The sequence below is a fragment of the Taudactylus pleione genome, unplaced genomic scaffold (assembly GCF_031769625.1).
Source record: "Taudactylus pleione unplaced genomic scaffold, aTauple2 ptg000518l, whole genome shotgun sequence".
NCBI classification, from domain to species: domain Eukaryota; kingdom Metazoa; phylum Chordata; class Amphibia; order Anura; family Myobatrachidae; genus Taudactylus; species Taudactylus pleione.
In genome coordinates, this window is record NW_028284920.1 from 2,484,656 (window position 1) to 2,503,169 (window position 18,514).

At 41.8% G+C, this 18,514-nt stretch overlaps 1 protein-coding gene across 11 annotated transcripts in view; it reads right to left on the bottom strand.

Annotated features, from left to right (window-relative positions):
- The window catches only part of ANK3 (ankyrin 3), a 716,972-nt gene that overhangs the window by 354,450 nt on the left and 344,008 nt on the right, over window positions 1–18,514 (bottom strand). For 4 of the 11 annotated variants that reach the window (XM_088450466.1, XM_088450463.1, XM_088450462.1 and 1 more), the window contains exon 1: window positions 15,386–15,499. The exons of the other annotated variants lie outside the window; for them this stretch is intronic. In XM_088450466.1, the coding sequence (XP_088306592.1) occupies window positions 15,386–15,499 (114 nt within the window). Of the gene's footprint in view, window positions 1–15,385; window positions 15,500–18,514 lie in introns of those variants that run through there. 11 annotated transcript variants of the gene reach the window in all.

An 18,514-nucleotide genomic window follows, 5' to 3' on the forward strand; every position in this document is an offset into this window, starting at 1 on the left:
ATGCACATGGGCCCCCTCTTCTCTAAAGATGCCCCTATGAACAAGGTTGCCACTATAAAAGCAGAAGCTGCTTCCCTTTGAAAGTGCTTTCTACTAATGACAGTCTGGACTGGCAGTGCCAGGGGGAGGAATCACCTCCCTCTCTGCCTGCCTGTGTAGTGTGTAATTAGCAGACAGTACTTCCAATGAGAAGCCATTGCTCTGCTGCTAATTCATATACAGGAGGATAGGGGGGATCAAAGGGAAGTGGCAGATTTTACTGGGGGGGCAACATGACCTAGAAAAATCCATGAAGCCTCTCTAGTTTAACTTGGTCCTTATTGCCAGTATAACTAACACCATCTCAGGATGGTGTTTGCTACAGTAGCGTCGTAAAGCTATGCTTAATATTACAAATTGCAAACACTGGAAGCCCTAATTTCCATGGACAAAACTGAGACAAATGACAAAGAACGATACTATTTGCTGGCGGCATATTTTGTTTAGAATCCCTTCATCTTACAGTGAAGCTTCCGAATGTGCCGCCGCTATTTAACACAACTTATCTGTCTGCCAAGGTCCAGCCATGTGTCTCTCTCTGTGGCGTCCTCTTCCGTGTTGCTAGTAGTCTAATGCTGCCGGCACTGGGTTACTAACAAATGTGTAATGGACGTTTGCACATAGCTCATCATTTCGGGGTGGGGACCCAGCAAAGCCTGGAAGGCTTTTCTGAAGCTGGAATGGTTTTGTTAGGACAGCATTGCCGGCAATTGAGATTGTACTGCTTGCATCATCTATAGATGGACTAAGGATTTCTTCATAAACAGCGGTAAACTAAGCTAAACTTACCACTGTTTGCTAAATATTGAATGGATGTCATAACCCCTTTTAGCATCAGAAACGAGTGGTAAGGGGTTATGACTCATTCTTAAATGACACCTAAAATAAAATCAGAGACTGTCATTGGAAAGATATACTTTAAAAATGTTGAACACACAAAGAAATATTTATTAGGAACTGTAATATTATTGACTGATTATGCTAATCTCGGTATTAATCTCCTAGCACTTCACGTCTTCCTACAAGAACACCCACTACATCGAGAACACCAGCCAAATCCCAGTGTTCTCCCTCTATTCAGAGCTATGAAATTCAATGTCACACACAGGTTACTCCCCACAGGACAACAATGCAGCCACTTCACAGCTCCAGATTATAATGTAACTATTCATGAATTCTGCTTGAACTGGGGTTTTTTTTCCCCATCAGCTGAAACACTGCTTTTCTGACTTAAGTCGAACTTTCAATTTTAATTTGCATTAATATTCACTCATCATGAAATATTAAACTTGCAAACTATCTATTGAGAAGTAAGAACCCACACTCCTTAGGTAAGAATAGTGCCTACATGTTATATTGTGCGTATACATTATACAGAGTTACGAGAGCTGGATAGGTAACACAATAAACTTGTACCCCTTTTACACCGGAGTTAAAACCCGGGTTATTGCAGAGTTAACCCGGGTAGCTCCTTGGTGTAAAAGGGGACACAATCCAACCCAGGTAACTTGCAGGGTTTAACACGAGAGTAACCCGTGAAACCCTGCAGTGTGAACGGCGTACTCCAAATCACAATGACCTGGAGGGCGCCGCATGTCAGCCGATTGGTCCGGCTTCAGTGGCGCTTGGAGATGACGTCATCTCCAAGCGTCCACTTCCAACACCGGAAAAGCCGGGTCTATGCAGACCCGGCTCCGGTGTGAACAGCGCCGACTAGGGAATATCCTGGGTCGGCACTGGCTAAATTCCGAGTCTGAACCCTGTTCCAACTCTGGGTCAGACCCGGAATTTAGGTGTAAAAGTGGTATAACTTATTTTAAATCTAACTGAATATAATAAATGCTAATTCTATACTGACACTGGTTTTGGAATCTCATCCTCACCTGACTGGGAGCTGTAATTAAGAGCTCTCTGAAGCAGCTGTTCTTCATCAAATATATATTGTGTGTTAAATATACAAAGTATAATATGTAAACCGATTAAAGAGAATGAAAATATTAATCTGTTTGTGAATACACTGTTGGTTAAAGACCAGGTATGTGGGATGGACTTTTAACAAAAATATGACAATGAGCATCAAGCAACTTCTATTCCACTAACCAGAGCTTTAAGTAACTCTGCTATCCTGGTATATATAGTTGGTATTTTGGAGGATCCGGGCACCACCATCAGCAATCACCTAGTCACAACTTCCTATGAAACTTCTCTGTCAGATGTTGATTAAGTGAAAATCGCAGGTCCAAGCAAAACGTCTGCTTAATTTTTATCTTTTCAGTTTGATTTGCAGATTTTACTACTGCTCACACATTAGCCCAGTGTCTGCAGTAACGTCAGTGTAGTTTACTTACGCTGCATTCCTTTCTGAATGCAGGGAGTGCAAAATCTAACAAAATGCTTGTCTGATGAACGAGCCCAATTGCTTTTGCAGTACACACATGCATGATTTTGCAACTCCAAAGTTTAAAGAACACACACTCATCATCATCAAGAGCATACATGTATCCATCAACAGCTCTAATCAATATCTCCCTTTCACATACAGTAATTACTGAGCTGTATGCATCATGGCTGGAGCAGCTTAGCCAAGACACAGGATTTCCATCAGATATTTTGGGCCATGGTTATGGTGAACAGGTGACGCCATATTTTTGGGTGCGTGGTTACACACCATCGAAAATACCAAGGCACACTGTATCCCCACTGTAGATGTGCTGTGCCCATATGAAGGAACACTTCTAAAATATTGCCGATTTAATGATGCCCGTGTTTCTTAAAAGTGTCTCAACCTTGTATAGGAGTTCAAACAGACATAGGTAGGAAGGACATAAAACAGGGGCATTTGAACAAATTGGGGCCCATGTGCAGCACCCCCCCCTCCCCCCATCCCTTCTAACCCATACCTGTTGTAACCAGCGGTGCCATGTTTCCGATGAGGTTTTCACAAAAATGGTGCATTCCCAAAGACAGCAAAAAATCTGGCACAGAAACTTTGCAAACTCCTATGCCAGTGCCATCTTTCCAAAGATCACTGGAAAGATGGCACGGCCAGCAGCAGGTGTAGTGGGGGGAGGGGGTAAACTGCACAGCGGCAAAATCTGTTCTGGGCAGAGGAGGCTCTAAAGGTACAGTAGGGCTGCAGCGCAGTTGAAAATTCAAATAGGGAAACTACACCAACTGTCACACCAAATGCTGCCAAACATCGCCGCCCAGGACTCACTGGCAATTGGTGTGGTTCCCCTATTTGAATTTTGGACTGTGCTGCAGCCCCATCTCTGGAGCCGCTAGTGGTTCTGGGTGCATACCCATTATAGTTATGCCACTGACTCAAATATGAATGAACCATGAAGGTAAAATACATTGTAAGGACATTCTGCTGCAGCTCTGTTCAAAAGTAAAAAGTGTTACCTCCAGACTCCATTACACACAGCTGAAGCTCTTCCCACATCTTTTGGATAGCAACCTAAGCAGTGATGGACAGTGACCATTGATCTTTAGCAAATATCGATGGCTCACTTTTGGCAGTCAATGTTTTGGCAGCAATTGCAGAGTTTCAATGTTTCTCCACCATCAAAGGCTATGTTTTGTTATGGTCATGCACTACTAATCACTGCCCTCCTTTTCTGATTGGCCCACCGTGGTCACATGTCCACACTTATGCCATGCAACCGTTCAAACGGTCAATTGTTTCCCTGCTATCGATGTAAGATACAGCTGGAGCCATTGATGGAGATTATTAATGGAGAACTATCCCTAGTCCTGTTATCTGATGCGTCAGAGTTGTGGTGCCATCCTTGGCTCTGCACCTGTGTTTAAATCAACCAATCAAAACAGTGCATTTCTGCAAAGCAAGTCTGTTGGACTGTCAGTCATAGCCTGCCTGTTTAGGTAAGAGAGGAGCTTCCTAGTAATATAGATACCTGTTGTAGAGGAGTGGAAAGCAGTATGATGGACATCATTAGTTAAGTATAAACAGTTATTTTATGTATATATTCAGCTCAATTGCTGTGGAATAGTGATCAGCATTATGATATGTATATTCCTGCAAATGAGAACATTCTGAAGGGATGCTAGGCTGAGAAATGACATGCTGTTCATGGTTCAGTTCTTGCCATACTGGGATTGCACACATCCACTGAAGGGTGAAGGAATGGAATACACAACAAGAAAGAGGAGTGGTTGGGGAAATCATTAAGAACTATGGTGACCTCACCAAATAAATTGTCTGGACTTGTATACTTGTATGAAGCAACTGACAATCTGCAGACAGCATTCTTACCCACTCTGCAGGTCCAATTAAAAATAGATGAAGAGGAAGCAAAGCGGACCTCAATAACTAGAGTTGTGTGCTTAGTGTAGTGATTATTGGTATAAAACAGCCACATGCTATGTCAGCAAACCCAGCAAGTGTTTTCATACAGTGGTTGATTTAACACAATGAACAGCACAGTGACACAGTGGAGAGCATGGCTCTCTCACCCTGCTGGGGTCATTAGTCTGATACATTATCTAGGGGCGTTTGCATGGGTTTCCTCTGGTACTGTATTCTTGCACATTTTCATGGATTTCAATTGACTGTATAGACTGAATCGCACGCTTTGCTTTAAAGCTTCTGAAGTCACCTGGGAGTATTGAAATTGATCCTTGTATACAGTAGATGTTGTTAGATTATATCAGCTTCAATCCTCCCACACATACGACAGACAGTACTATGCCAAGAAACCGTATACAGTGCTGATACTGGGACTAATGTGAATGATCAAATATTCTCTGTACAGTGCTGTGCAATACTCTGCTGCAATATAACCAATAGTTACTACTTATATTCACACTGGCTGCAGACAGTCATCAATTGAGCACCTGAGTGTACTGTTTACATTTAGTTACCGATTATTAATATGATTGTATAAGGAAACTATATATTCAGTAACCCTGAACTTCGTACAGTCTGGCGGACTTTCTTAATATAACTCTACCCTATGTACAATTATTTGCTACAGTAAAGGCAAGTGCCTGGCTAGAGTACATAACAAATAAGTGCATATATGATAAGGGTTATGATTACAAAATCGAAATTTTTAGCCTACTGTATTTTGCACACACAAAACTAGTGAAAGAGGATTTAGGGGCCTGTTTATGAACCAGTGATAAATCCTATCAATTACTTTTTTGCTGGGAAAGGACAGAACCCTAATGTGGAGCAGAAGGGCACCGTTTCCTCCTTTGGGAACAATATAAATATCTGTTGGTTGGGTGAACCCGACTCACAAGGCAAATTTAGAGTAACAAACTGGCTGATGAAACCCTCTCTGACCAGCTCTGGATCTCCTCATAGTATCACACTAGTCACCAACTGAAGACCAATTTGTGCTTTTGCTGTTAGCAACACGTGCAATAATTCAGTCTGAAACTGGGTGCACACTATATGATGTGTGTCCACAGCTTAAGACTGAATTATTGCGCAGGACAGACACACTGCACGATCCGGTGTACGATGGCGCAATATATCATTACATGTAGCAGCATGACGTTGTTCATTGCATCATCCCATCTGCCATGCAGAGCTGTAGAGAGCCTGGCTGGGCCCGTGTAATGCCAAGGGGCATGACCTAGTGTAAGGAAACGTGGCCACACCTCGTTAAAAAAAACAACAACTCTGCAACAACCTCCAGCAAACGTGGGCCCAGGTAATCAGTACCCACGCCCCCTCCCCCCTCAGCGACCCTGTTGAGATGATGCGACGAGCGACGGATTGGGCATACACACACTGCACGATATATCACTCGATCCGGGAATGAATTATACAGATCATATAGGGCCATATTCATTTAGCCGCGGTAGTTCAACCAATTAAATAGCTTTTTCCCCGCATCGTAAACACACTAGGTACAGCGAAAACTGCAGAATCAGTGTTTATTTCCGTCACGCGCGAGGCCGATTACGCCGTTATTACGCAGATTTTACACCTCACCTCCATGAGGTGCGTGGTAAAGTCCAACTGTGGGGACTCCCGCTCGAGGAATCCCCCCTAATTGAATTGGATCAGCGCGACAATTAGCCGCGGGGTGAACTCTCGCGGCTAATTGAATATGCCCCATAGTGTGTGTGAGTGTGTGTGTGTACCGAGGTTTGTACTTCCACACAATCGCCCTCTTCCACTCCTGGAGCTAACCTCTCTCTCCTCAATCATTCTGACCACATAGTATTATTAGCTTCCTTCCCATGTACTCCTACCACATACTACCCAATACCTTCCATCGCACTCAGGGGGAACTGTACCAAACCTTCTAATGATTGGAAAAGCGGAGAAGTGGTGAAGTTGACCATAGCTACCAATCAGCTTCTAATTAATAGTTATCAAGTACATTCAGGCCCGCCAAGAGCCGCGCCGGGCACCGGTAAAAAGGGGGCATGGCCTAAATGCGGGAGGCGTGGCTACACCTCCTGAGGGTTTAAAAAAAAAAGTTTAGCAGCGCTGTGAAGCGCACTGAGCCCCCTCAGCCCGGTGCATAACCAGTTGGGGTGCGATCAGCTTGATCGCTTCTCCCACAGGCATAGGAGCATAGGCTTCTTGCCCGGGCCCCTCCAGCAATCCTGGGCAATTAGTACCCACTCCCCCCCCCTCTCGGCGCCCCGGAGTACATTCTACAAAATGATAGGTAGAAGCTCATTGGTCGCTAGGGGCAACTTCTCCACTCCTTAGAAGGTTTGATACATTTCCCCCTTAGTATTGTAATCTTCATTGCTCAAAACAGGCATGTTACATTCCCTAAGTCTGAAGTACCACCTCTGTGATGCTCTTTTTATCAGGCATCCTAATGATGAGCTAGATGAGTTGACATTTCAGTGTAGAACAGACAGTGGTACGCACACTAGACAATTGCCCCATAACATCATTCCTTATTCTTCCAGCAGTATCCGTGTCGTTACTCCCTAGTGATTAGCGATCTCTGGGATATATAGAGCAGACAGACTTCCCCAGACTGTAATATTATCTCACTATTACATATCAGTAAACACTGCCGTAACTATTGGATCATTAATTCTGCACTTGCAAGAGAAGAATTTCTGTATCACTGGAACAAAAATATTTGTATTTGTGAAATGAGCTGCTGTATCCTTGTGCTGATCTCTTCACAGGAGAAACTTGTCTTCTTGTTACAGCCGTGTCAGCCTCTCACCAGATCTGTGCTTTGAAGCTGACTTCAAAGAAACTGCGATTCAAAGTCAGTTTTGCCCGTGGTCCTGTTCTTCTAACCCCTTGTGCCTCAGCCCCCTATTTGCCACACAACTGCACCCGAACATCACAAACATACCTACACCCACGGAAACCCCTGGTTACTCCATATGCCAGCTTCCTGCATTTCACATCAAAACCTCTGTATTTATAATGTATTTCCCATGCAACGATACACATGTAGTCTGTGTCATTTTGTAGGTTTTTTTTTTGAACATTTATATCATCTGCAATATAATTGTTGTAAATAGAACACTGTGTCATCATGTCTTTAGGTCTGAATTCCCATACTTTGATTAGATGAGGTGGTGGATTATACCATTATATATTAGAATAATTTTATTTTTAGAATAAGCATTCTCGCACTCTAGAGCAAATCCAGGAACAGCTGTAGTGAGCATCTATGTTGCTTACCTGTGGCTCTCTGTTAAAATACTGTAATCACTGGCAGTTGTCTTGTTTTAATTGGGAACTACTGACACCATACAGATACTTCTAGTTTCCAATTTCATAAAAATATGCATAACTACTAAACATATAACAGAACTTTAAATGTTTGACAATCTATTTATATTTGCTGTGGAGGGAGTGGACACTACTATTTTCTGTTATCAGTCACTGCAAAGAATACATCATTGGGATTACTGACAGGAAGTCTGCTGTGCGCAGGAAAAAATGTACCCCAAATAATAACTTCTTTATTACTCATACTGCTCTACTCTCCTGGATGTCCGGGAGGGTCAAATTCCTGGAAGTACTCCAAGACTCCTTGGAAAGCAGGTGACGAGAGTGTGATATGTATGCGGCCGGCGTTTCAATTCCCGACAACGGCTGCCCGACAAAAGAGGAAATCCCGATCGTCCTAAATGTATTTACGAACCTAAACTGACCCCCCCTAACCCTCCTTAGAGGTGCCTAACCCTAACCTCCCCCCCTGTGCCTAACCCTAACTCCCGCTGCCTAAACCTAACTCCCTTGGGGGGTAAGTCCCCCCCTGGCGCCCTAAACCTAACCCTCCCCCCCGCGGCTGTCCGCTGCGGCGCCCGGCATCAGCTCGATCAGAATGCCGGGCGCCGGTCTCCCGACGTCGGGCAAATGACAGGCGTCTAGATTTAGACGCCTATCATTCGTCCCTAGTCGGGATAAAGCAGTCTGGAAGCCGGCGGTCGGCATTTAGACCGTCGGTTTCCAAACTACATCCCGGTCACGATCCGGGACCATATGATGCAATTCAGGCTCATCCCCCCACTGTGTGAGAACATGAATTGCATCATTGCGCAGCAGGGTGTGATCTCACTGATATACTTACATATATACAAGTGTGATCTCACTGATATACTTACATATATACAAGTGTGATCTCACTGATATACTTACATATACACAAGTGTGATCTCACTGATATACTTACATATATACAAGTGTGATCTCACTGATATACTTACATATACACAAGTGTGATCTCACTGATATACTTACATATATACAAGTGTGATCTCACTGATATACTTACATATATACAAGTGTGATCTCAATGATATACTTACATATATACAAGTGTGATCTCACTGATATACTTACATATATGCAAGTCTTTTGGGGTTAGTGGACCTTTAGTGCCTATTTCATACAAGGGTAGCCTGCCAAGTTGTGACCCCTACTGCACATATACTGTAGCTGCATTCTTATGTATTTCTAAAGCAAGTAAACAATGTCATACATCTAATTCTCAGTTCAGCCCAACACCCTGTACTCTGGCCCATCAATAGTTAAGTGGAAATGGTAATGGAGAGGTTTTATTTTTCATGGGATACCAAGGGTACAATTATCTTTAGACCCAGCCGCTATCAACTTTATGCCCGTGTCTCCCTAGCCGACCCCATTATCTCCCAGAAACGCCCACTAATATAGACACACCCTGCTTACAAATTTATTCTGCATCTATGTGTGGTAAAAATCGTGACACATGCATAGAAATTAACCACCGTCCAACTGCGCTCATATCGGCATAACATGCGACTCTGAATCAGGCCATAGGTGTATGAGGACACATCTATAGGTGATTATATACTGTACATGTCATATTAATATATAAGTCCTACATGTATATCCATCCATAAACTCTATATAATACAACAAAGACCACAGTTTTCAGGAATGGGAACAAAAGCCTTTGTTAGTAGCACCAGGCATGGGGCAGCTCCTAGGCTGTACATATACACGTTGTCTGTCTCACACAAATATTCCTCCTACTAGATAGTCAGCTAGAGGTTAATCTGCTCTGACCTAAGATTTCTGTGTGGTAGAAGAGGGAGCATCAGCTGCAGTCTGTGTCGGATGAATACCCTGATACTGGATCAATTCAATACTCATCGGCAGAGATTGCAAGCTCCTTTTATCTTCTTAATTATTATAGGTCACTTTAGGATATTAAAAGAAGATTCTTAGCAAAGTTCATCAGGCAATAACAACATCTCAAGCATAAAATAAAACAAAAGGCCTATATAAGATGTATAGACCAGTGATGTGTAGGTCGTATAAAATATTTGCATAGACGCTTTTTTATCATAATGTGGTATCAGATCACTAGCATGCCTGTCTAATCCAGCTGGTAACAAGACTCCACCCTGCTGCATATGACTGTGTGAGTGCACTGTGCTCCCTCGGAGCCCTAATTAAGTGGGCCAATGAGGGACAATTACTCCTGGTCAGGAAAGATACATGTAGCTAGTAGTTACCCACCACTGGTATAACTAGTTCTAATACTTTTGCATATGGACATCTTCACCAGGTCTAGGAATGGCACAGTCCACATGGCATTCCACAGGATGTTTTGCATAGATTTTAGCGGTTTTAAGTGTAAAGGTGCGTACACATGTAACGATTTTTTGAACGATTTAACTAGAACGATGCAGTTATCATTCAGTTTGAATTATAACGCTGAACGAAAATCGTTCAAGTGTGCTCCCGTTTGTAGTTCATTTCAGACTGTCCAACATAACGATTTTCATTAAGGGAAGAACATTTTTCCTTCATTGTTGCAAAAATCGTTTATTACACTTCAAAATATCGTTCACTTTTTCAAGGGAAAATCTGACAGAATATCGTTGGTTACAAAATCGTTCATCTGACATATCTTACCGTGTGTATGCACCAAGTCTTGGCCTATCAAGCTATTTTTACAATAGCATTTTTTTTTTTTTTATGCAAATATACATACAAATTTCTGATTGATTTATTGTATTATCTGATTTTATTTAATGTATTATATGATTTTATTTAACTTTCCTATACTTTCATGTAGGCTTCTATTTAGGTGAAAGAGTGGTACTCTGAGATCTATGCACCTTGCTAAGATTGCAAAGTCCACCCAGTTCAATACTTAAATGGATTCCTTAGATCACAGGTTCTCAAACTCTGTCCTCAGGACCCCAAACAGTGCATGTTTTCCAGGTCCCCTCACAGCATCACAAGTGAAATAATTAGCTCCACCTGTGGATCTTTTAAAATGTGTCAGTGAGTAATGAATACACCTGTGCACCTGCTGGGTGACCTGGAAACTTGACCTGTGTGGGGTCCTGAGGACAGAGTTTGAGAACCACTGCCTAAAGCTGGCCACACACTAGACCAACTTACATCCAACCAGCCAACTTGTTGATTGGTTGGAATGAAAATCTGGTAAGGAGTGGGAGTAACTGACAATCAGCAATTTGCTCCCAAACTCCGGAAAATGGACAAAAACTGTTGTTTGAACAAATTGTTTAGATCAAACATTTAACAAACTTGTCTGACGTCATTTTCATCTGTTTTCTGGCATTTAGGAACAAATTGCTGATCATCAGTTACTCCCAAACATTACCAGATTTTCATTCCAACCAATCAACAAGTTGGCTGGTTGGACAGATAATCTTTAGATGTGTGGCCAGCTTTAGAAGGTAAAGGCAGCGCTTAGCCGTATTGTGTGAGTGCCACCATAGATGGAGTAAATGCAAAGGGGTCCCTAGTTGAAGATGTTAGGGATAGCTATTGCCACATTTCCCGGGATACAATATGCAGAACTGGTTTACTCAAAAGCCAATAAGTGGCTATCTGCATATAAGAGGAGGGTTCTCAGTAGTTCCCCCCAAGTTAATGCTAGCTACTTATATGGCGTTCCTTCCTCTCCTGCCTTGTGATGAATACGATAAAAAAAAAAGCCATAATAAGAGGATGCCTAAATGGGCTTATAGACTATGCTATATTTGCCTAGACTAGTTCATCCTTGTGGAGTCAGTAGAACAATAATGTCTATAATTAAATGGAAAATAAATATGCTCACACCTTGTGGCAATATTAATGCCATATACCAATACAAATAAGAGAGACAATTCCCATGGAATTTCCGGGAGACTCACAAATTCTGTTGAGTCCTTCCAATTATATAATGTTAAATCAAATTCTTAAATGAAAGTTATATGCTCTTACTTAAAATTTTTTAGCACAATACTGGATTCGTACAACAGCCCTTGATGTTATAAGTCCACTGGGAACCCTTTTCGGGGTGCGCATTTCCTTTAGAACTTTCGTCTGAGTGCATGAATCAGTCACCCGTATCACCCAACGTGTTTCGTCGTTTAACAGACTTTCAGGGGTGTAGGGGTGCCTGTATAATGTTCATACAGGTAACTCCTTTCTCATGCAAATGTGCTTCCTCCACAACAGGAACCTGACTACTAATCCTGGGTTGTGTTTAAATAGGCTGTTAGCCACCTAAGCATCTGCACAAAGCAGAGGACTCCTTTTAGATACAATACAAATGCAGATTACTATACACAGTAATAAACACCACAAGCAATGACATGTTTAAAAATATACCAGATGTGTAGTGTTCTAAATGAAGGAGCTTAAGAAAAAAATTTTGGGAGACCATATAGGAGTTTACCCATACAGGTCTGCACTTCAGATCTATACGATAAACACTTTCTAAGTATAGGAACATAGAACTGTTGGCTACCACTTATCTGTCCAACAGCAGGAGGCATCATGTCAGGTGAACCACTACTCCTATCCTATTTTCCATCCATGCTCTGTCATACAGTTCTAACAATGTGTGTGTACAGTACGCACCCTGCTGATGCCATGGGGATCAATTATTTTTTTTCAAAGATGCCAGTTGAAACAGCTGTTATATTGTTATGTAATCTTGCCATATTACAAGGTATACAACACCTGCCCTTTACCTTAACCCACACCTGATCACTTCCTATTAATATATGCATCTTATCTCAACTTCATTACAATCATTAGCAAGTCCATCATCCAAATTCACAGTGTTTCTTGCAGAAAACATGTACTGTTCTGTATTATGAACTACTTCAGTTGGATACGGTGTATCTAGGCCCTCATTAGCTGCTTGATCTGTCCACAATACTGAATTATGCACTGTTTTTCGCATGTACAGAATGCTTCTTTAGGGAGCACACATGTTCATACATACTGCAGGCAGGCGTGCAGCTTCTCGTCTCAGCAGCACAAGCAACAGCCAACGGTAAAGACAGTGATAAGAATAATGACTCTTTAAGAAAGGATTAGGCTAGGCTAAGATAGGGCTTATTTGATTTACTGCAGCAAACAAAAAAAATTGCTGAATTGGACATTCGTGCAAGCTATACCTATTGCTTTACACCGTCATAAATGTATGTATAATGTACTACTGTACAGCAATATTACTACTGAGAACATTCAATTAATATGCTTCCGCCACAGCATGCTATTAATATTTCTGTACACAGTGCCAACATGCGCAGTAGTGCCCAGTGGACGCTCTTCATAGTCACTATCATATCACTACGTCATTAATTGATGCTATGCTTTATTTCATTTTATATTTTCGTTTAAGAAAAAATAAATAGACGAGTTACAAATGACTGATTTACTGGGATATATAACAGTTATAGTATAAATACTGATATATGACAAGCTCTGGTGTATTTATTAAGTAAATATGGAGATCAGTCAGAACTGTGACGGGCCGCGATGGATATGGGTAGTATTTTTATTGTGCATTGTCTGTAGGCCTCATATATAATAGCTGTATCCAGGCACAAAGCTCTGCTGGAAGGACAAAGGCATTACATAACACAATCTATAGCCTTTCAGATCTCTCTCCACATCTAGATCGAGAAGGTGGTCTTGGGGTACTGGTAAAATTCCTAAAGAATGGGAAAAGGCAGTTTGAATCTCAGCATGCGAACCTAAAGCACCAATCTCTCTGTTTTAAAGCTTACAAATCATTATGCACCTCAACCAAAATAGCTTAAAATATAAATATTATGCAGTAACAGTCACTGTTTGCAGCAGGAATGATGCTGCAGAGAAAGTGTAAGTGTGAACATCAGATTTTTTATTTTCACTAGCTGAAAATGATTTGTAAACGTTCTTAAGAAAGGAATGTACACTGTGGTATTACTGAGCAATCACACACAAATCAAACTGTGGTGTATCCAGTGATCTGGCCAAGACTCAATACATTAGTTGGAGCTGTCCAAACAACAATTGCTGAAGCTGGTGCTTACTTTGTATCCATTACACATACACTTATTCTAGCACTAAACACGTGCATGCATGCTTATTAAGCCTTACAGTATATAGAGTGTAGCTACCAGATGTGGTCACCTAAGGAATCAATAGTATGCATGTACAAATGAATCAGTACAATGTCCAGCATTTGTTCTGTGAAATGCTGCGTCAGCTGTGCTCACATCCCCAATATGCCTGGTCAATAAATATCCAGATTTTATGGACTGGGAGAGACACTTACTGGGAACACAATGAAAGATCTACCACAATGATTACCCAAGGATGCCCAGTCATGTGATACATTTCCAACACAACATTCCAGTCTTATGGCCTTTAAGTCTTATTATTAACATCAACATAGAATGAATTGTAACAATGGGAACATCCCAAGTATGGAGAGATTCCAAAAATCAGCACCTGAAGCTTTTCCATTATGTCAATACAAACAATAGAAAATTTCCTGTGAAGGATTTTGTGAAGTGACAGTATATACATAACTGGCAGTATATACCAAAGCAGGCTATGCCTTATACGCTACAACAGGAGATGTAAATTTACTGCAGCAAATCTACATGTCAGCGGAGGAGCTCATGCATCAATGGTGTCAGTAAATTAGGATTATATGTCCTTCAGGGAATATCACAAAGGATCATAAAAAACAATCACTATAGCAGCAGCTTGCCCTGCCTATTCTGTTGCTATGGCCTATTGGTCAATACTTATTAATTGCATCTGATGAGAGTGAATCCACTGTTGGGCCTTATCTATGAAATTGGGAGACAGAGTTCCTCACTGCCTGCATATACACAATCCTCTGTGGGAACATGCATTTTAATTGCCCTTTGTCCCAGGATGTGACTGACACCAGTAGATTAAAAAAGCAGCACTGACTGATGTGAACAATTTAGCAACAGTGTAAAAAAAAAAAGAAAACACATCACACACATTCATGTACTATTGTTGTGTCATTCTAAACACTTTGGAATGAGGTCACAGTGGTGGAACAGTGTATACTACATATACTGCAGACGTGTATATATATATATATATATATATATATATATAAATGTGTGTATACTATATACAAATGCACATATATATATATATATATATAAAAATACACACACATACATTCCTCACATACACAACAAACAAGATATACATACATCTTAAATATGTGTGTATATATGTATTTCTGTATATATATATATATATATATATATATATATATATGTGTGTGTGTGTGTGTATGTGTATACGTATGCATACATAGGTATATCTCAACAGAAAAACATGCCAATTTCAATAATTCAGGCAAGGATTTGGCAAGATGTACATGGGCACTGTAGACGTGAACCATTGAAGTGGGAATGAGATGCTTGTGAATCCCATGAAGAAGACTGACATGTGTGTAAAGGACACACACCTTCTGCATCATCACTGCAGTAGTCAATAACAGTGAAATGTGTATTTTGTTGTCAGTCCATGCAAAGCTGAATGTGCACATGTGATAACAACATTGAGGCACCCATTTGTCCTATGCAGAAATATTACCTTTTTCTTCCGATCCCTGGAGCGCTTCCTGTGCCTCTTTTTCTCCTTACTGTCCTCCTCTGCATTAATGTCCAGGTCCCTGGTCTTCTTTAACTGGGAAGCTGCATGAGCCATTGTGAGGAAGAATATCCCATGAAACAAGGTTTCCCTGGAAAAGGTTGTAGCCCCTGTTGTACCTTCTATCCAGCTTCACAGTAAGGACTCCCAACAAATGGAGAGTGAGAGAGCAGAACGCACAGTACGCAGGCTCAGGATGGGGAGAGGAACCATGTAAATATCCAGTGCTCACATCTCTCCCTTTACCTTCCAGCACCTGAAGCGTTCCCAGTCATTGTACAATGGGAAGGACAGCTGATGCGGAGTGTGCTGGCTGATGGCTGTATTCCTCTGCCACCAGCTGGAAGTGCCTAAGTGATCCCAGTAAAGGGGGATTGCTCCTACTGATGCTTCTATGCAGAAGAACAGTTAAGTGGGGGCTGCACAGACAACAATCCAGCATTACTATCCTGATTCACAGTCAAGGCGCTGGAGGCAGCTACAACATGCACTTTGTCCTCACCAGAACATGCCCTTTATTACACCAGTCTATGAACCCAAAGTGCAGGTATAGCTTCCCACTGAGAAACAGCTGCTGCTGAAGAACAGGGAAATACACCACAAATAATAATGGAAGAAGAATGATTTTCTCCCACAGCTCCTGCACTGCATTATGTAGAGCACAATGTGAGGCTCTCATTTAACCCTGTGTGTGCTCCATGCTGCCGCTCTCTACAATGACAACACACAGGGGGAGGTGGAATTAAGCATTTTGTGTCTTAGAGGAATCCGCACACAGACACTCTCCAAGCAAATCCACACTGCAGCAAAAATAAACTGGCTTTGCTACTGGATGTAAGAGAGAGGTACAATTCCTACAGGGGATTTAATCATCCCCCCCCTGCGCTTTTCTTCACAACTATCCACTGATGCCTTCGGATTAATGAGTTGCATTGAGGTCTCCTTCAATCACCTCAATATATATTTACCACCTGAGTCCCTGGCATCTGTAGCTATTGAATATTCATCATGTGAATATAAATAGCAGTACATTGGCCCTGGAGCTGCAGCTATTAATGGAATGTACACAGAACCAAATAAAAATTCTGCTACTGAATGTCAATTATTAAATAGGACGCTCACATTGTTTAAAATCTTTGTGCACTAAATTAGTAAAATGCTTAAAAATATATATATATTCTCTGCATTAGCAGATTTTATTCCTTTCTACAGTAGATGGTAGTGGTGTTTTGAAAACCAAAATCTGCCCTAAAAAAGAAATGTATTTGATCCCACGGATACGTGATGAGCGGAGCTTAGATTATTCCACTTTTCATCAAGATTGGGTATACAGTCAGGATGTTGAGCCTGGTTAATCTGGGCTTGGTTTATATCCAGATGTCTGCGTATACGTAACGCTAGACCAATAAACCTCCTAATATCCATGTAGCTGTAACTGCTTCATCCAAAATACTTTTAATCCAGATGAAAAATTGATTTTACCAACTGTAAGGCATCAACTAGGTCATACTGGGTATAAAAACACCAGGGACTACGAGAAAAGGAGCAAAAGAATTTCATTGTTGATCTCTTGTAAATCACTTAGAAAAAAAAAAACAATATTGTGCAAATTAAAGAATATAATATGCCAAGTTTCTGGCCACGGAAATATATGCTATGTGCAGCTTCTCTTAAAAATGATTTTGTTCTAAATATTAACCAACACTCTACTGCATGTTAAAAATATATGTATCTGTCTAATCAAGATTTTTTTTAATATATAATTAAGTTGTTTTTGGGCATATTGATACAAAAACTATGTTACAATATCAGCTATGCTGACATCAGGGGACTCGTTCTGCGCTAGGAGCAAAGCAAATAAAAGCAAGTAACTTTGTATCCAGACAAATCATGTTGTAATTATGTAATTCTGCCCATCCCCATGGCGATTAAACCTAGCGATGGAGCGATGACGGTTGTTATCGCTCCATCGCTTGGTAATCGCCCGCAAACCGGGCAGTAAAAGGTTAGAAACGACCAGCGATGCACGCGCCCGCTGGTCGTATTTAACATCAATCATCGCCCAAACATGACGGTCAACCTGATGACCGCCGTCAGGTTGCTATGTTCGGGGATGATTGATCTGCATACACAGAACTACTGAACGTTCAGTGCATGCAGTTCACATGGCGGGAGATGACGGCGTCGTAATTGCGCCGTCCCCCCCCCCGCATCGCCTAGTGGATGGGCAGCTTAAGGGGTGCAAATCAATTTATTTATTTATATGCAGGGTAAATACTGGCTGTTTTTGCATGTAGCCCCCTAATATGGGACAGCTTTAATATTACACTGTAATGTAGATTTGAGCTACGACAGGCACCTATCACATCTAACTCTCTCTGTACATTTTACATCTGGAGTGTAGCATGGTATAAAGGACCTGTTTCAGACCCGCTCGCAAGGATGCGCTCGCTCGTAGCTGGCCGATTTTTGCATTCTGCACATGCGTACGCATCGCAGTGCGCAAACCAGTGCGAGAAATCGGGAAGCATTTGCTCGCTGCACATAGATAGCCCAGCAGAATGAGTGACAGGGGCTGGCCATTAAAACGGAGGAGTGGGGGTGCGAACGCGTGCCTGAGGGTCTTAACACCGTTTCAGAGGCGTGCATAATTAACAGGTAGCGTCATAGTACATGTCACCTGGTTGAATTTCACACTGAAGTGCTCTGAGTGCTTGCGATAGGGTATGGTCAACCACAAGCGCTGCGATCGCATCCGAGGGTACCCGATGTACCAATGGTTGAATACACTTCCTGGATATGACGTCCGCAAGTGGGCGTCTTAAGACAGGCTGGTGGGTGTCTGAATACATAAAGCGACCACACGCCAAAACATAGTGGGCGTGCTAATGCCTTGCTGTGCGATCACCTGCCTTGCTGTGGGTTGGCCGGATTTGCATACGCTGGGTGCGAGCGTACACATCTAGCGAGTGAGCCTGAATCAGGTTCAAAGTTACTTGGAAATAACGGATTAATTATGTCATGGCCCCTATAAACCTGCCGACGGATCGCTGTCTGAACCTGCGGTTGGAC